Consider the following 18068-nt stretch of genomic DNA (forward strand, 5'->3'; position numbering starts at 1 on the left):
GGCTTGTGGCTACCTCTCTTGGGACAGGGGCCATGCTCAGGGGTACACTTGAGATGGCCACCCAAGCAGAGCCCAGCAGAGGATGTACAGCACACTGATTCCAGAGTTATGCTGATAAGATCTTCTCCCCTCTCTGCCTGCTGGTCATTAGCTATCAGCACCTGGCTAAGTTACATCTCTGGGCCTCAGTTTCCCCAGCTGCAACATAGGGACTTCTACTTTCCTCCAAGAATCTCTGTAAGAGAGTCGATGCATGCCAAGCATTTAGGGCAGGGCCTGCCCCACAGTTTGTGTAGCTGTTGTCACTAATTATGCTTGGCCTTTAGCATTGGTAAGGGCCACAGGGCAAAACCTCTGGGCAGAGAGCCCTGCTTGCATCCTGTCCTGACTTTTAAGAGTCAGAGAAAGGCTCTAAAGAGCCATGCTAGGAGCCCCTTCCAGACATGATTCTGATCACAGCTGTGGCTGGGCTGGTAGGGCCTGATTTGGCTCTAGGAGAGGTACTGGGGTAGGCTCACCTAAGGCTAGTGCAGGATCCTGAGAGAAGGAGAAGGTACCTGTAAACAATGCAGGTGAGGGGTAGTGTGGGCACGTGGCATGAGCCACTGTTCTGGCATATTTTACTTCTATTATAGATAGTGTGGGATGTGGTTCCATAGTGTAGCGGTTATCACATCTGCTTTACATGCAGAAGGTCCTGGGTTCACGCCCCAGTGGAGCCACAGTCCATGGTCTACGGCTATGCCACCCTAAACAAGCCCAATGTCTGATCTCGGAAGCTAAGCAGGGTCGGGCCTGGTTAGTATTTGGATGGGAGACCACCTAAGAAGACCAGGTGCTGTAGGCATAAATAATAATAATAATAATAATAAATAGTGTGTGCACATGTGCACATGCCTAGATATAGGTCTGTAGTGTGCAAGTGTCTGTGGATGTGTCTGTGAGTGGGGTCTCTGAGACTAAAGTGCAGAAAGCTCTTATAGGCACACCCCACATCTCATGCTGATCCGAGAAGTAGAGAAGATAAGTTCTAAGAAATTCAGCATCACTCAAAGACATCCAAGTTAAAGCTCTCCTAAGTCTTGCCCCACGTTGGGCAGGAGGAGGAAGAGGGGTAGGGGTATTTGTTCAGCTCCAAGTCAGCACCATATGAAGTCCCAAACCTAACTCCAAGCCTGGCCTTACTCTCATTGGAAGATATAAGCTGGCTGGAAGGCACTACTGGGCACTGGTGAGGCAGGCTTTCTCCTCTGTCCCTGGTTTTTACCCCTTAGAGAGGCCAGAGAGTGGATTTAAATTCCCAAAGACAACAGAGATCTGACCTTTTCTCCACACGGTGCCACAATATTCTGAGTGTTTGATGTTTGTGGCCAGCCTAGGAGGGGAGGCACAGATGACACGCCCATTTCACAGATGCAGAAACTGAAGAGTCAAAGGAGTGCCACATGGGGTCACCTCCCCGGCCAAAGAGCCTCCTTCTGGGAGGCTGGACTCATTCTGCTTCATGTCCCTGGTCCACTGTGTTGGGACAGAAGGGAGAAAGGGAAGAAGGTCAGCCTCTTTTCTCACACCAGCTGAAAGATGAGGAAATGGGACCCTCATCTTTCTTCTGGCTGAGAATAAGGGCCAGGTTGTGCCTGGTTCACCTGGGTCTTCAGCAACTGGAGGTTCTCTCACACATGCCAGAGTCCAGCAAGGCCTTCTTTAGATCTCAGGCTCCTAGTTGGAATTCAGGCTGTTGGTGGGGAGGGGGACAGTAGTCAGCAGGCAAGGCAAAAGGGACTAGATCTCTCCTGAGCCTATCGTGGCCTGCCTAGGACCAAGACCCTGTCCTGGGCATGGCCTGGAATACTTAGGCACCTCCATGAGGCCCAAAGGACCCATAGGCACACCCTCTCTACCCAATGTGGGCCTAGGCTGTAGGCCACAGAGAGGCACATGGCAATCTCTCCTGTCTTCCAAGCTCCCCTGGGTCTGGCCTAGGTCCAGCTCAGAAGGGAATATGGCCAAAATTTCTAGCCTTAGAGATAGACAGGCAGATCTGTAGGTGAACCCTGCTCACTGTAGGGATTGAGCTGGTCAGATCATTGGCCAGAGCCTGTCTCCCCCTTGGCATGAACAGAGGGGCACCTGGGGTTTGACCCAGAACAACTGTGGTACTTAGCTCATGGCCAGGGCTGCAGAGATGGAAGGAAGCCTAGAGAATATCAAGTGGGAGGCCCCTTCTCTGTGTCCTGCTTCCCATTTGCGTTCCCAGAGCTTGAACATGGAGGCTGGGTCCCTAAGCTTGAGCACCTTTCTTCCTGCCAGCCTAGATGTCTTGCAGGAATTCACAGAGGGGTCCTCCTGAGGGATTGTGGAGGCCAGAGTAGCCCCTGGACATCCCAAACCAAGAGAAAGACTCAGCCTCCCTCTAACATAGCCTACCATGTCCCATGCACTGGGGACATAAAAAGCCATTGAAAGTGAGAGCTGAAAGAATGCTTGTGGCATCCTTAGTGGGTGGTGCCCACCACAGAGAAAGAAGCAGGACTCCGGTTCCTTCCCAGCAGCACTGGACCCTATCTCTTGGCCCCAGCTAGGGCCCTGCACAAACCAAACATTCAGCCCCAGAGCCAGCAGTATCTTTAATCTATCCAGGAAAAAAAGGATGCAAAGTTTAGTTTTCTCCTAACCATTAGGCCCACCTTTCCTGGAAGGGGGAGCTATTAAGTATGTATGTATATGCAGATACGTACCATACATATATGAAATCCATTGGAAGCCAGACCCATGCAGAATCACATTTTGTTTGTTTTTAGCTGTTGGAGAAGTTGTCTTTACCCCTGACGCCTGTTAGCAGCTTGCTGAGGCCAACCTGAGTATGGGGCTTCAGGTCACACTTGTATACCCACCTAAGCCTCCTGGGGGCCCTCCCCACAGTCTGCCAGCCCAAGAGAAGGGTTATAAAGTTGGGGCTGGTTGAAAAGATTTTTTTTCCTGTCTTTTAAATCCCCCCCCTCCCTTTTTTTTAAAACTCATACTGTCCTGCTGCCAGCTCCCCACCGCTCACACCCAGCTAGTGGGCCCCATACCTGAGCCTGGTGGTGGTAGTGGCACAGTGCCCCGGCCTCATGTCTGCGTCTAACCTCTGGTATTGCATGTTCTGGGCAGGGAAGCGAGGGCGTCGCAGCAGTGCGGGATCGCTAGAGAGCAATGTGGAAGTAAGTAGGAAGCACCTACGTTCAGCTGGCTGTCATGTGTTGCCTCCCCAATCCTTGGTTTATATCTATTGTCTTTGTTTATTGTTTTTTGCTCTTCTCCTTACTGCACAGAGGCACAGACATGTGCTCCCCGCACTCCCCCTCCCAACCTGCCTCAGCCCAATGCATGCCAGCTTCCTCTCTGCCTAGAATCTCCCGTGCCTCTCACCGCTTGTTTGGGCTGGAATGGTGGGGATAGTTTTGGATTTTGTTTTGTTCCCATTTAACCCCTGTACCTTCTGGTCCCAGAGCATGGTTAACATCCCCAGCTTCCAGGCATTTCCCCCGGGTTCCCCCCAATAAGCACTGCTCTTGGGTGGGAAGCAGCAGTTGCTAAGCACCCTCCAGCCTTGCTCTAGGGGTTTTGCCAATTTCTGGACTTCCATGCTCCGCCACCCCCATCGCTTCCTTCCTGGAGTTTCGACTGCTGTGTGTTTATAGTCAGGGTACCATGGAATTGCTTAGCTAAATTGGGGGAGGAGGAGAGCTGTGAGAGAAAGAAAAACTGGATTTCATGAGATTTCATTCATTCTCCAACCATCTCTATATTACTGTTCACATCTTAACCTCAGCTTGCAGATCTTTTTGTTTCTTTTTTCTTGTTTGGTTTGCAGTAGGTAGCTGCAGTGAGATGCCTAGGCAGTCCACCACCCCCAGAACAAGGTTTCCCGAGCCCCTTCTGTTCCTCCACTACCTTCTCAGAAACCTTGGGACCCACACAGGCTGAGCAAATGTCCTTAGACCCATTGAGAGGACCCAGGAGAGCTGAGGGTGTGATTTCAGCAGGAATGGTGTTTCTCCTCATGCACACTAGCCTGCCCCACTTTCCTCAGCACACACCACTCACAGACATCACCAAATAAATTGTTCTGGTCTGAAAGCTCAGGCTGCCCACCGTGGCAGGGTGCTTGTCAGGATGAGAGCCTAAACTTGTGCTGCTACTACGGTTGACCAGAAAGGAGTCTCTCCTCTCCTGTCCTACCTCCCACTTTTCTCACTGGAAGGCTACTGAATGTCCCTCCATGCCCCCCCCTCCCCCCACAACTGACCTGCCACAGTAGCTTGAGAGGAGGTGGCACCAGAGTCCAACTTCACCCAGCCCTATCCTCTGTGGCCAGTGAGTTGAACTAAGGCTTAGCAGTCAGTGGGTGAACTTTTTACATTTTTTTAAAAAAATCATTCTGACATAAGTGCTTTAAGATCTTTTAATTTTGATTTCTATGAATTTCCTTTTTAGGGGTCCATCATTAGCAGTCCTCACATGCGCCGGAGAGCTACATCAACACGAGAGTGTCCATCTCGCCCACACCAGACTATGCCTAATTCATCCTCCCTCCTGGGCTCCTTATTTGGGAGTAAGAGAGGGAAGCCCCCTCCTCAGGCTCACCTGCCCTCAGCTCCTCCCCAACCACCCCCACACCCACCGAGCCTGCCCCACCCACAGCACTCCATGGCTGGCCATCACCAAGGGCTGGCAGAAGGCCCTCCACAGGCCCAGATGCATGGGCACCATACCCAGTACTGCCACATGCAGCAGAACCCGCCCCCCTACCACCACCACCACCACTACCACCCCCCTCAGCACGTCCAGCATGCACACCAGTACCACCATGGCCCCCACGGGGGGCACCCATCTTATGGGGCCCACTCACACGGGCACCCACTGCTGCCCTCAGCCCACACTGGCCACCCTGGCCACACAGGCCACACAGCACACCACCATGGGCAGCCCCTTGCCCCACCGCCCGCCACCAGCAGCAAGGCCAAACCCAGCGGCATCAGCACAATTGTGTAGACAGCTGCGGGATGGGGGCCAGACTTCCTGGAATAAGTGCACACCACACAGAGGCATGCCTGGGGCAGCCAGCCTCAGACCAGACCCAGAACACTTATGTTTTCATCTTCCTGCCCTGCTCCCCCACAGCCTGGATGGAACCCCTTGAGCCCATGGGCTTGTGTCATAGGGAACAAAGCTCCTGATTTGATTTAGCATTGGCACCCCAGGTTCCATCCACCTCAACCCAAGGGGTGGTCCTCAGCCACCATCAGCCTTGAAATGGTGCCTCCAGCCAAGTAGATGTTGAACTGCCCTGTACCCCACTGCAGCCTTCAGCTCTCTGCTCCCTAATTATACATGCATATGAATACCCAGCCTAGAAAAAGAAGAAACGAGACACAAAAAACCAGAGACAGAACAAAACAACCCAAAATTTGCTGCATTATTGCTCTTTTATTGACAATGGGCAAAAAATTAAGTAGACCTGATATGGTTGATGAAAATACGTAAGTAAACTTTATATGATATAAATATATAAATAAATAAATAAATAAATAAATAAATAAATAAATATATATACACACACACACACACACACACACACACACACACACACACACACATACACACACTGTATAGGTAGTATTTGTGTGTGAAAGGCAAATGTTTCAATCCACAAAATTAGCAGTGTAGACTTTACAAAGAGCTCTACTTACCTAATAGGAAAACAATACCTAGATGAATGTGCGAGAAAGTAGACCAAAAACTAAATGCTAGGAACAAAGTCAGATACATCCATATTTTCGTAAAAAGAAGAGAAGTCCCTCTAGGACTGACTAAAATCTTTACGCAATCATTACTAACTGTGCCAAGTAACATAGCATCTAACTGTTTAAAAAGTCCAAAATGGCTTTGTATAAATCCTTATTTTATTAACAGAATATTATCATAAGTAATCAGTATTATAACTGCTCTGTTATTTCAGGTAAGCAAATAGATAAAATGCAGTAAACTATAGTAGCAACTCAGGACGACTAGTTAAGAACTAGTTGTCTTAGAATATTAGTTACGCAGATTCATAGACACTTTAATGGCTGTGATAACTGTGAATTTCCATGATCCATATTTCTTTTGTATGCACTTGATTTGATGCACACTCATTCAGAGTCCTCTCAGAGAGGCACCCATATACCGCAGACGTATCATCTCCAAAATGAAAATGACCAACTCTCATCTTTGTCTCCCTAGAACCATAACTTCCTCATCCTGTTTCCAGCTGCAGCAGGCAGGAGCCCCTGAGCATGGTTCCACTAGGAACCTCTGTCAAACCTGCAGACTGATTCTAGTGTTTAGTAACCCAGGGCGGTGTGTGTGTTTCCCGTTTTGTTTTCTGAGTGGTAGCCGTGATCATTGTAATTCCATATAGCCATGTGCTAGCACAACCCTCGTGTCATCACCGTGGCCCATCTGACCTCAGCTGACAAGTGCCCAGCCCTCGCCAGTGAAGCCCCTGCTGCCTTCTCATGATCCAGTTAGCTTCCAGGGCATCACATGACTCTCAGCTGTGCTCTTGTCGCTTCCGTGTTGTGGTGACACCATCCACTCCCCTGGGGCCGGGCGCTGCATGCGTCCGGTTCTGTGCTTGAGTCACCCATGGGCCATACTTTGTAGTTTCAGCCTTTCGAGCCACTGCAGCCACCAGTGCTGTGCTCCTAAGCCATGGGACCCGAGGACTGCCCCACGGCACCTGCCCAGGCGAAGAGCCCTTTCAGAAAGGGCGAAGCTAACGCAGGACTGTGAGCCATGGGGGCTCCATGCTCCGTGGAAGGCGTGGCAAGCTGTGGCCAGACGGCAGACAACAGAAGGGAACCCACCCTGGCCAGCTGGCTGAGGGTTCTGTCCATTTCCCTCCCCACCCACCCCTTTGTCATATCATTGAGGTCACCATACCAGCAAATCTGCAAACTGAGCACTTTGTTTCTCCACAGAGAGCAAATACAGCGATCTAGAGTTTAGCCTTTTTAAAAAAGAAGTGTGACTTTAACCTTGTCTGCCTTTATCTTCCCGTCGGTGTAGCATGTCTCTCTTGGGCATCTGCTCAGAAAGGGAAATAAAAAGCACAGGAGTGCCTGATTTGGGCCAGGCACTGCTGATAGGAGGCTCCCCGGTTGCATTGACTCCTGAATTCTTTGTTTTTCCTTCAGAGCCAGGCTCCCCAAGGCATTCACATTCTCTTTTGTTTAGTTTAAAGGATGTTTTTCTGACAAGAAGTCAAATTATACCGTGTCATCAGTGTTGGTTGTGTGAGGCCACATCTGTTTATTGTGTATTTCCAAAATATAACAGTGTTACTGTTGACAAATAGTTGAAGTAAAATGATAACTTATTAAATGTCTGGCTTTTCTTCACCCTTCTGTACCAATGGTAGAGTCCAAATGTAAAATCTAGGTTGTTCCAGAAAAGATACAGTCGGTTTTGGTCACCCTTTCTGAAGAGGTAAATATTAGTGAGAAACAAAAACAATTCATTGATGGGGGCCAGTGGGAGGGGCTTTCTCTGCATTGTGTCCTTCATGCTCTGAGGGCTGTTCAGAACTCTCACCTCCAACACTGTCATTGGTGTGCCCTAAAGTTTTGTCAGGATGCCCCAGGACCAGCTTCTTGAACAAATTTAGTTTCTCCCCATTTTTCCAACTTTACATACAGTGTATTGGGATCAGGTCAATGAGGTTTCTATGTGTTTTATTTACAAATCTGTCATGAGAAATGTTTCCAGAAATACATAGTTCCAATGAGGAATCTGGAGCCACATTGCCCAAATCTTATTTGGGAAGCAAAAACTTCTGATAAACTGGTGTCCCCCATGTTGCTTTAGTGGGACTGTTCTCTCTAGATCCCAACCTGTCAGAGTCACAGCTGTAGGGACCTATAATTCACAGAGCCTCCCTACCCGCCCCTCCAGGAGGCAGGAGGCTGAGTGCCACCAGGATGTTTACGTTATCCTTTCTTACTGTCAGGACACACTTGGGACATTTTTCTCAAGTCGCACAAATTATTTCAAATACATAATTTCTGACAGGAATAGGAGACTATTCGAGGAAACAGCTGGTAGTATCACAAAAGTCTTTTCTGGGACAACAATTAAATCATGTATTTGTATTTTTTAAGTTTATGAATGAATTGTACAACAATGTAAAAAATAAAGTTCATCCTAATATGATGTGCACATCTTGCTTAAAAATGTCTTCAATTATCCAGTATAGAGCGATTTTTCCATCATGCGCTGCATGCAGCAGAAGCCTCGTTTTTCTTTAAAATGAGCTGAAAAAACAGCAGATTATTTAAACATGACCCTAAGTGTTGACTCAGCATTCCATATGAAGCTACGTCTCTACAGATAAGCATGCATCTTACAGTTTCTTTGTAAAATATCATCATCCTTCCTGCCTAAAAAACAAGTAATTTTGTACGTATTTTAAATAACAACAATAATCAAGGAAATAAATTGCATAATGAATCAGTGTGAAGTGGGGGTGGTAAAAAGCGACAAGCAGGAGGAGCCTGCTTGAGATATCTTGTAGCTCATGTGCATGTTAGTTTCACTGTTCTGTCACTGAGGTCACGTGCAGTTTCCGTCTCCTCTTGAGAACTGTCATTCACCTTCAAGTTGTTTTAAACAATTAGAATCAGGTCTTGAATGCAGACGGTTCAAAGACTTCAACAGACACCTCGCTCACAAGAAGTCCGGCACCCATTATGTAACTTTGGGGAGGAAAGGAGTGTTTTGTTTTAATATGCATTCTGTTTGTGAGTAATAACAGACTCTATTGATGTAATATCATAGCTGTGATCATGTGGAGAAATCAAATAAATCCTTTAAAATTCTTGGGTTCTTTCTTTTTCTGCAAAGTTCAAAAGTTTCCTTACTAGCCACAGAGAGATCTTCAGCTTACAAGTTTGTCCATTCTTTGTCATGACTGTGGGTATTAAGTTTCCTGGAAGAGATTGGCCTGACTTAATTTGAGCATGTTGAACAAAAACTTAAGATAAAGGTGCATATCACAACTTCAGCTCTGATTGAAGATGTCAAAAGTATTTATAATTTCTAGTAACTTTCAACAAATTTTAGTGCTTTCATCAAGTTAGAGATCCTATGAAGCGTTGAGGTAGACATATTGAGAGAAGAAACGCCAATGGCCCAGTCCCCAAATGTTTGGAGAGAGATTACTTTATGAGGTCAAAGCTGCCCATTTTCCCATGTTGGTTAATGTGATGTGCAAAAGCCAGGAAGGTGAATTCTGATTCTACTGGAAGAGTTCTGTGAGAACATGATTGACTTGTACTGTTTCTCCTTTCCTGGAACCAAATTCAGTTCTAGAGAATGCTGCCTTAAAATTTTAGTATGTATTATTGGGTAAAGAAGTTATGGTTCATATATACAATGGAATATTACTGAGCCATTAAAAAAATGAAATCCTACCATTTGCAACAATATTGATGTACCTAGAGATTCTTATGCTGAGTGAAATAAGTCAGAGAAAGATATATGATTTCATTTATATGCAGAATCTACGGAACAAAAAGAGCTAATCAAAAGCAGACTCACAAATACAGTGGACAATTTGGTGATGGACAGAGGGGAAGGGTTGGTGGGCTGGGAGAAAGGAGTGAAGGGTTAAAGAAATACAAATAAGTAGTTGATAGATGGTCATGGGGATCGGGAGTCATGGCATAGGGAATGTAGTTAGCATTAATATATTGGCTAGGTGGAAAACCAGAGGAGAGAAGGAGCAATTAGGGGGAACATTTTATAAACTATATAAATATCTAACCAATGTGCTGTATATTTGAAACTAATTAAAAAACTTTAGTATGTATTATAAAGTAAAACCAGTAGATCTAATTTGTGGAAAACAAAAAAGGTTAACTTTTGTGACCAAAATTAGCTGACCAAAAGGCCCACCCTTCATAAAGAAGTAAATTTAGATCAAAAGATGTTCTCAGATTTCTGCACCTGGGTGGCCATCTCTTTCCCAGGCCTTTCAGGGGTTCGTCAAGAGATGAAGCTGGTTACTAAAATTCCCTGAAATACTTAGCTTTGCTTCACTGTTTGAGTCTACAGTTCCTGAGACCATGCCACTAGCTGCTTGATGTAGGTAAACCACTAAGCCAGTGCTTTGATGTGATGATTCTCTGCGTTTTGTGCTTTTCTCCCCGACCAGATGGTGAGCTCCTTGGGAGCAAAGGGTGCATCTGATCCACTGTTTCCAGTGACCAGCACAGGACTGGTCTTGTCAAAATGCATCTGAAAATGATGGTTGGAAGGGGGAGGAGGAGTCACAGCAAAACCACTGACTGATCTTAGTGTGTGTAAATCATTCTTACGAAAAATTTATGGAAACGTTTTTGCTCAGCGTTTTGCTAGCCTTGATATTAAGAAGTCTAATTGGGAACATACATGACACAGTCAAAATTCTGCAAGCATGGTTCATGGTCACTGACTTTCCTTCCCCCCGCTCTACATTTATAGCCTTTGTGTTACTTGACCTCTCAGCAGCTTTTGATACTCTTCCTCATTCCTTCCTGAAACACTACTTCCTTGGCATCTTTGATTCCACACTCTCTTCTTCCTCTCTAGGGATGCCTTCACTGTCTTCTTTGCAGCTAATACTCCTCCATGAAGCTGATAAGTGTTAATTTGAGGATCAAATCCAAGCTCTCTTCCTTTACTTATTTATAGGCAATTTCATACAGGCCCACAGTTTCAGTCTACTTCCTACATACCGATAGCTTCTAAATTTGAATCTCCAGCACAGACCTCTACTCTGAACACTCATATTTACTTGGATCTATCAGTAGTGCTTGAAACTCATTATCTCCATGACCAAATTTATGATCACACACACACAAACACACATACACACACACACTGGAGCCTTCACTATGTTCCCTACTTTGGCAAATGGCATCGCCACAGAGTTGTATAAATCAGAACTTACGAATTGTTCTTTACCCCTGTCCTTGACTCTCCAAATCCATTGTCACCGAGCCCTTTTGATTGTTAAGTCCTACATTTTCTTGAGTCTATTTCTTCAAATTCCTCACCCTACGCTGGGCCATTAGCTGTCTCACCTAGACTAGAACTCCCTAACTGGTCTCCTGGCTACCACAGTGGGTCCTTCAAATCTATTATCCACATGGCATCAGAGGAATCATTTTAAGGTGCAACCTGTTTAAAGCGATGTCAATGGCTTCCTATTCCCCTTATGATTAAAAAAAAAAAAAGTTAGATCCTTAACGTGGCTTTCATGAGGCCTGCATGATCTGGCCCATGCCTATCACTTTCTCTCATTTACCTCTTGCACTCTAGCTACATGATACTTTCAGATCCCCAGAAAAACTGTTGCCTCCTGTCACTGGGCCTGTGCAAGTGTAACTCCTCCTCCAGAGTGAGGTTGCTTTTCCTTGCATCTGTGTTCATTAGCTCTTATTTCACCAATCAAACTTTAGCTTGACCATTACCGCCTCTGAAATCTATTCCCTGTGGTTAGATATTCAAAAGTGTGATAATTTAGTTACAGTACATGTCACAAGGTCAGGACAGTGACTGTTCTTGCACGCTGCTGTAACCTCAACATGTAGCACAAAGTAGGTTCAAAATGAGATTAGAGACCTAGGAAAGTGACAGGCCAGAGTGCTGGGGAGAGACTGGGTCCTACTGGCATTCCTTGTTGAAGGAATAATTCGGGAAATGCTTGGAGGGTTTTAATCACTGTGTTTTAGCTTTTATCAAATGCATTTTAACATTTAGAGTATTTGGAATGAATAGATTCATAAAAAGCAGGGGGGGAAATCACCCATAATCCCACCACCCCAAAACTTATAATAAAGTATTTGGTCTACTTCCACTCTATCTTTTCTTCACACATATTTCTCAGTTACCCAAAAGGTTTGTAAGTGTTATTTGGTACCCCTCATGAAAAAGAGTTTTCACAATCAAAAAACATCCAGGAAATGCTGATGTAGACAAAATTAAATCAGTTTACTTACCGCAGAACTTCTCAAAGCCTTTTAAAAAAATGATGTGCATTGCAAATCTCTGAAAGATAGTCTGTTTCCCAAACATATTTAGCTGTGGAACTCTTGCATTCTACAGCATATAGTTTAGTAAAAGTTTGTATGTATATTCTGATGTTCTGAATGGCTCAACAGTATAACATCTGCGTAATAGCCAATCATATGGGTGTCCCATGATGTACTTGCCATGCAGATAGTGTTATTTTGGTGAACGAAGAACAAACAGAAGAAAATAATGGAGTTAATGAGCAGATTTGGTGATTCTGGTAAGGACTTGAGACCTGGAGAATTTGGGCACCACTGACCTTGGTAAGTTCCTGAGATGCACATTGACACCATTTTTGTAACTCTGGGTAGCTGTGTGTCACCTAAGATGCATCTCTGTTCAGTTCATTCAATTCAGTGACCACTTCACCTGTAATAAAGATTTATTGGCTGGCTGATGGCAGGTATGGTGTGAAGGCTGTTTATCCCCATTTCTAATGTATAGCTTCATGACCCTTTACAGCCCTTTCAGGGAAATCTTTTCTTCCCTTTCTATCACTCCTAACCCTATTCCACCTCTCCTCCACAATGTGACCGGTGTTCTATATGAAAGAAGTTCCACTCAAACCTGGAAGGTAGAAACTAAAGCACTTTAATCATCATCTTCCACAGAGTTCATAGGGAATAAAGCATTCTAAAATAAAAACAAGATAATTGAGGCTATCTATATTGAATCTCTTCCCACATCTTTCAAGAACTGTTTAGAAAAAGAACAAATATAAAATCACTTTCAGACCGACAGTGTAACCGGGAAAGAGCAAAACCCATGAGTTCTAATGAAAGATCAGTGGGAAATATCTTAGATTAGCAGAGTTGACACAAAATCCCACACCAGAATATAAATCCAGGTGAGGATTTCATGGAAAAGGGGAAATAGCATGGTCTTTATGGTGATAGGGCACATATAACACCAATTAGAGTTCATATCCATAAGAACAGACCAACCCTGAGTAGAGAAATGCTGAGAGGAGAAGTGAGACCTGGTGGAATAAAAAACAAAAGACTTGGAAAGTTCACGGAACCAGAAGTGGCAGAAGGCACTGCTTCTGGAGAAGAGAGAAGCACCTAGGAAAAGGAAGATTTCCCTTGGACATTTGGTATTGAAGAGAAAGAAGGAAGCAGCTAAGATAAGGGCCCTATTAAAACAAGATGCTGTCAAAAAATCAGAAGACAGATATAAAAATAAAATATATTTTATTAAAGTAATTGCAGTTACCATATCGACAAAGTAGGATATTACTGGACGAAGAAATCAAGCCAATCACCAAGCACCAGCCTTTCCCCATAACATCCTTGCTATTGTTGATCCTAGAAAATCCAATACAAATAAACACAAAGTTTTCATACAAAAATACTTTAAGGAGAAATATGAGAAAACTTTTTAGCAAATAAAAATACACACATGCAAACAGTATAAAAAGCCAAAAGCAGAGGGGAAATTATAACAACATTCTCATTGTTAATTAAATTTAATTAACCAATAACATATGAAAGAATGCTACAAATCAGAAACTCGGAATAAAAATAGACAAATAAGATGTGCAATGGGAGCTCACTAAACTCAGAAAAAAATGAAGAAAAATAAAAAATTATCTCAGGTCCCCAAAGGAGAATAGATATAACTGAAAGTATGGAAGCGGACATTGAAGATGAAATAAAAGAATCCAAGAAAAATGAAACTTAAGGAAGTATTACAGATCAAAGAAAATAGAGGTGTAGCAGATGGAAAAGAATATCTAGCATACATATGATTGGAGTCCCTGAAGAAAAGAAAACAATGAAATAGAACTAAGATGTAAAACTATAATTAAAGAAAATGTTCTATGATAAAGAAGAGCTAAGCCTACATCCTGAAAGGTCCCATTATGTCCTTGGGAAAAAAACTAACCCAGAATTATAATGAGAAACATGTCCTAGTAAAATTAATAAACTTTGATGGTAAATAAATTCTCTAGACCTCCAGGCAATAAAGTCAAGTCAATTACAAAGAAAGGAAAATCATATTGGTACCAGGTACCTCAAAATAACATGCAAATCAAGATAACAGAGGAACAACATTTTAAAGAGACTCAAAAAGAAAACCCATGAGTCAAGGATTTTATATCTAGCCAAGCTGACTTTTAGATATCAATAATATAGGAAAGCAGCTTTCAATAGGTTTTGAATATACAAGAATGTGGTGAATATACTCCTTATGAGTCCTTTCTGAGGAATCTGTCACAGGACGAACCATTCAATCAAAAGATTTGAGAAATTTTGGCAAAAGGACTGATGATAAGCAATGGATATATTTATATAGATCTAAGACTAAAACATTGTGTCAATAAGTATAGAAAAATAGTATGTAAAGTTATATGTTCAGACAAAATAAAAACAAATTTTTAAATGGGAAGAGAAGAAAGAGAAGAGCAGAATAAACTATTCACTGCTGGATTGTTAATAGGTGAGAACCAAATGATATTATTAAACCTGATAAAGACAAATAGTAAAACGCTAAGTAACAAAAAGAGGAACTAAGAACATTATATGAAGGTGTTATAAATGTAATCTAGAACAAAAATACAAACTTTCCCAAATACAGGAACAAAATAAAGCAAAAAGGGTTGGGGGAGGGGAGAGAGGAGGAGAGCCTTCAGAGTGAAAGATACACAGTAATTGTAACAATACACACAGTAACTTACAATATAAAATATTACAGCAAGAATACCAAATAGATGTACCAATAAATGTGTATTTAGATCCCCTATGTAAAATATTTTAAGATTGGCTTATGTATTACTCAACTATTGCCATAATAATTCTGTGTAACCACCCCAAAATTTAACAGCATTAAACAATATACATTTATTTCTCAACCATGCATCAGCAGGTTAATTGGGGTTTAGCTGATCTAGACTGGGCTCTGCTCTGAGCTGCAGGTTGGGTCTATGACTGTTCCTCATTATCCTTGAACCAGTGCCTATTTGAGGTATGGCCTGTTCATGGCAAAGGGCTAGAGTACAGGACGACAAGCCCAACCATGCAAACACATTTCAAACCTTTGCTCATGCCATGTACACTAAAATTACATTGACAAAATCAAATCCAAAGTCAAAGGGTTGGAAACTATACCCTGCCTTCCATGAAGTCATGGCAAAGATATAGAAAAATCGTATATTCAGTCTACCTAAAATCACAAAGCAAAACCTAACCAACTCTATGCCAATGTACCCCAGGCATACCTAACACAAAAATTCAGAAAGGGAAAACAAAGAAATGAACTAATGTGTACAGGCAAATGCAAACCAAAAAAGGTGGGGAAGAAGTTTCAGTCTTAATATCTGACAAGGTAGAATTCAGCCTTAAAAACAATACAGTGACAATAATGCTAACAGCTATAATTCTCAATGAAGATATAATAGTAATGAATATCTATGCATCAAATAAGACAGCAGCAATCTGCAACAAAAAGCAAAAATGATAGAAGATGCAAGAAAAAAAAATTAACAACAGTTTAACACCATGCTGCATCCAAGACAATTTAAGAAGAGAAAAATGAAAAGTTTCTTGTGGCTAGATACCAGACTACATGGCCCAATATTAGAGAAAACACCTTATTTCAGGCACACATGAAACAATTTATGAAAGTAGACCATATATTAAGGCATGAAGAAAACATCAATAAATTCCTTAAGGAGGAAATACAAACATTTTCTCCAATCACAACACAGTAAAACTAGAAAATAACTATAAAATCAAAAAGTCCCTTCCAACTGGAAATGTTATTAATTCTCTTAAATTACTCTTGAGTCAAAAGAAAAATAGAAACTAAAACTGTAGAATTTCTTTCAATACTAGAATCTGTGATATAAGTAAAACAATAATCCAAGGAAAATTACATCAATAAAAATGAAAGAATGAAAAGAAATAGCAAACTCAAAATTAAGAAAAGAGAGAGTGACGTCAGAAACACAGAGTGAGAGACGTCCCTGGATCTCTTCCCTTGAAACAACAATAAGCTGAACATCTTAAACTCAACAAATAATACCCAAACTGCACACCAGCACATCTGAGCATGGGATCTGCACATAAGAGTTACCACAGGTCAGAACCCCCAGTGTCGGGTGTTGGACAGGGGGAAGCAAAGAAACTACCTCTCCCACCTGCTAAAGCTCCCTGTAGCGGGGGGAGCGGGGAAAGGTGTGGCGAGTTCCCTGAACAGCCCTGCCTGGGAGGGATGTGAGCTCCACACAGCCCACGGCAGTCCAGTCATCGGATCAGAAGGCAGAGAAAAGGGGACGGCACAAAAGCAGGGATGGCAGAGAAACAACAGTTGATTTTTACCAGCCACGGTTGCAAAGCCAAAGCTGAGATGCAGTCCCTATTCCCCAACCCAGAAGACCCCACCCCCCATACCATCCAAGACAGAAAAAGTGGAGCCCCAGGGGAATCTGAGCAAGCACTACTGAAACTGTCACTAACACTGAAAGGGACTGAGACTGAGGGTAGAGAACGTGATTAAATGTCTATAAAGAAAAAAAGATATTATTAAGACTTCATATAAAGCAGAGATGCAAGAGGTTTAGACATCACTTACTGGAAACCAAAAGAAAACACCTTCTTTGCAACAGGCTAGGGACCATTATATACTAAATCTTCTTTCTGGAAAAAAAGCAGAATACACTTCCATTAATGCCCAGGCAGAGAAAGACATTAAATACCATGCACAACGAAGGTGACAAAGCAGTTCAAAAAGAAAGAGAAAAAGCTTCAGAAAATAAGCTTACGGACATAGAAATATGCAACTTAAATGACAGAGAATTCAGGATGATACTTCTGAAGAAACTCAATGAGATCCGAAACAATTCATATCAACAGTTTCAGGAATTGAAAAAAACAACTAGACGAGCAGAATGAGTTCTTTAGTAAGGAGATTGAAACCCTAAAAAAGAACCGAATAAACCTTCTGGAGATAAAGAACATACTGCAAGAGTTGGAAAATGAAATAACAAGCTTTGGAAATAGAGTCGACTAAATGGAGGAAAGGATCAGTGATATCAAAGACAGAAATCTAGAAATACATGAGAAGGAAGAAGACAGAAAACGAAAAATGAAAAATAATGAAAGAGAAGTACAAGAACTAGTTGATACCATCAGGAGAGGAAACATAATGGAAGAATAATGGGCATTATCGAAGGCAAGGAAAAGGAGTAGGGACTAGAAAGCATTTTCAGACAAATAGTTGATGAGAATTTCCCAAATCTAAGGAATGAGCTGGAGCTTGGAATTCAAGAAGTCAACAGAACACCCAACTCTCACAACCCAAAAAGGCCTTCACCAAGACATTGTGTTAAAATGATCAAAAATCAACAATGACAGAATTATCAAGGCGGCCAGGGAAAAGAAGACGGTAACCTATAAAGGAAAACCCATTAGATTATCATGAGACTTCTCAGAACAAACCTCACAAGCAAGGAAGGAGTAGAATCAAGTATTCAAATTATTAAGTGAAAGGAACAACCAACCAGCCAAGAATAATGTATCCAGCAGAGCTTTCCTTTAGATATGAAAGAGAAATAAAGACCTTTTCAAACATACAAAAATTGAGGGAATTCTCTCACTACAAGGCCTGCATTACAGGAAATACTGAAAGGGGTCAGCTCACCTAAAACAAAATGACAAAAAATAAAAAATAAATAAACATAATTAGTTGAAAGGCGACTACCAGGCTGATAGAAGCACAGGAGTGCAACCCTTACTACGAGCAGGACATTATAAGCTTAAAAATAAGAAGAGATTTGCTATAGCAAGATAGGTATGAACATTCAGCATACATAAGGACAAATTGAAATAACAATGACTGAAAAGGGGAGGATTCAAAGATCCACATTTGCAAAGAGGAATGGAGATAAGGCACATGCAGATGAAAATAGACAAATGTAGATATAT

At 42.6% G+C, this 18068-nt stretch overlaps 1 protein-coding gene and 1 pseudogene across 10 annotated transcripts in view; both read left to right on the forward strand.

Annotated features, from left to right (window-relative positions):
- IQSEC1 (IQ motif and Sec7 domain 1) overlaps nt 1-8903 on the forward strand; it is a 117208-nt gene extending 108305 nt beyond the window's left edge. For 8 of the 10 annotated variants that reach the window (XM_011364469.2, XM_011364471.2, XM_011364473.2 and 5 more), the window contains 2 exons: nt 3154-3203; nt 4480-8903. In XM_011364469.2, coding sequence (XP_011362771.1) covers nt 3154-3203; nt 4480-5037 — 608 coding nt within the window. In that variant the 3' untranslated portion in view covers nt 5038-8903. The remainder of the gene's footprint in view (nt 1-3153; nt 3204-4479) is intronic. The other 2 variants (XM_011364475.2, XM_011364474.2) reach the window with 2 other exon arrangements.
- On the forward strand, nt 732-847 carry LOC111742622 (annotated as a pseudogene).
- Nucleotides 8904-18068: the final 9165 nt, after the last annotated feature.

Source organism: Pteropus vampyrus, unplaced genomic scaffold (genome assembly GCF_000151845.1).
Source record: "Pteropus vampyrus isolate Shadow unplaced genomic scaffold, Pvam_2.0 Scaffold97, whole genome shotgun sequence".
Lineage (NCBI taxonomy): Eukaryota > Metazoa > Chordata > Mammalia > Chiroptera > Pteropodidae > Pteropus > Pteropus vampyrus.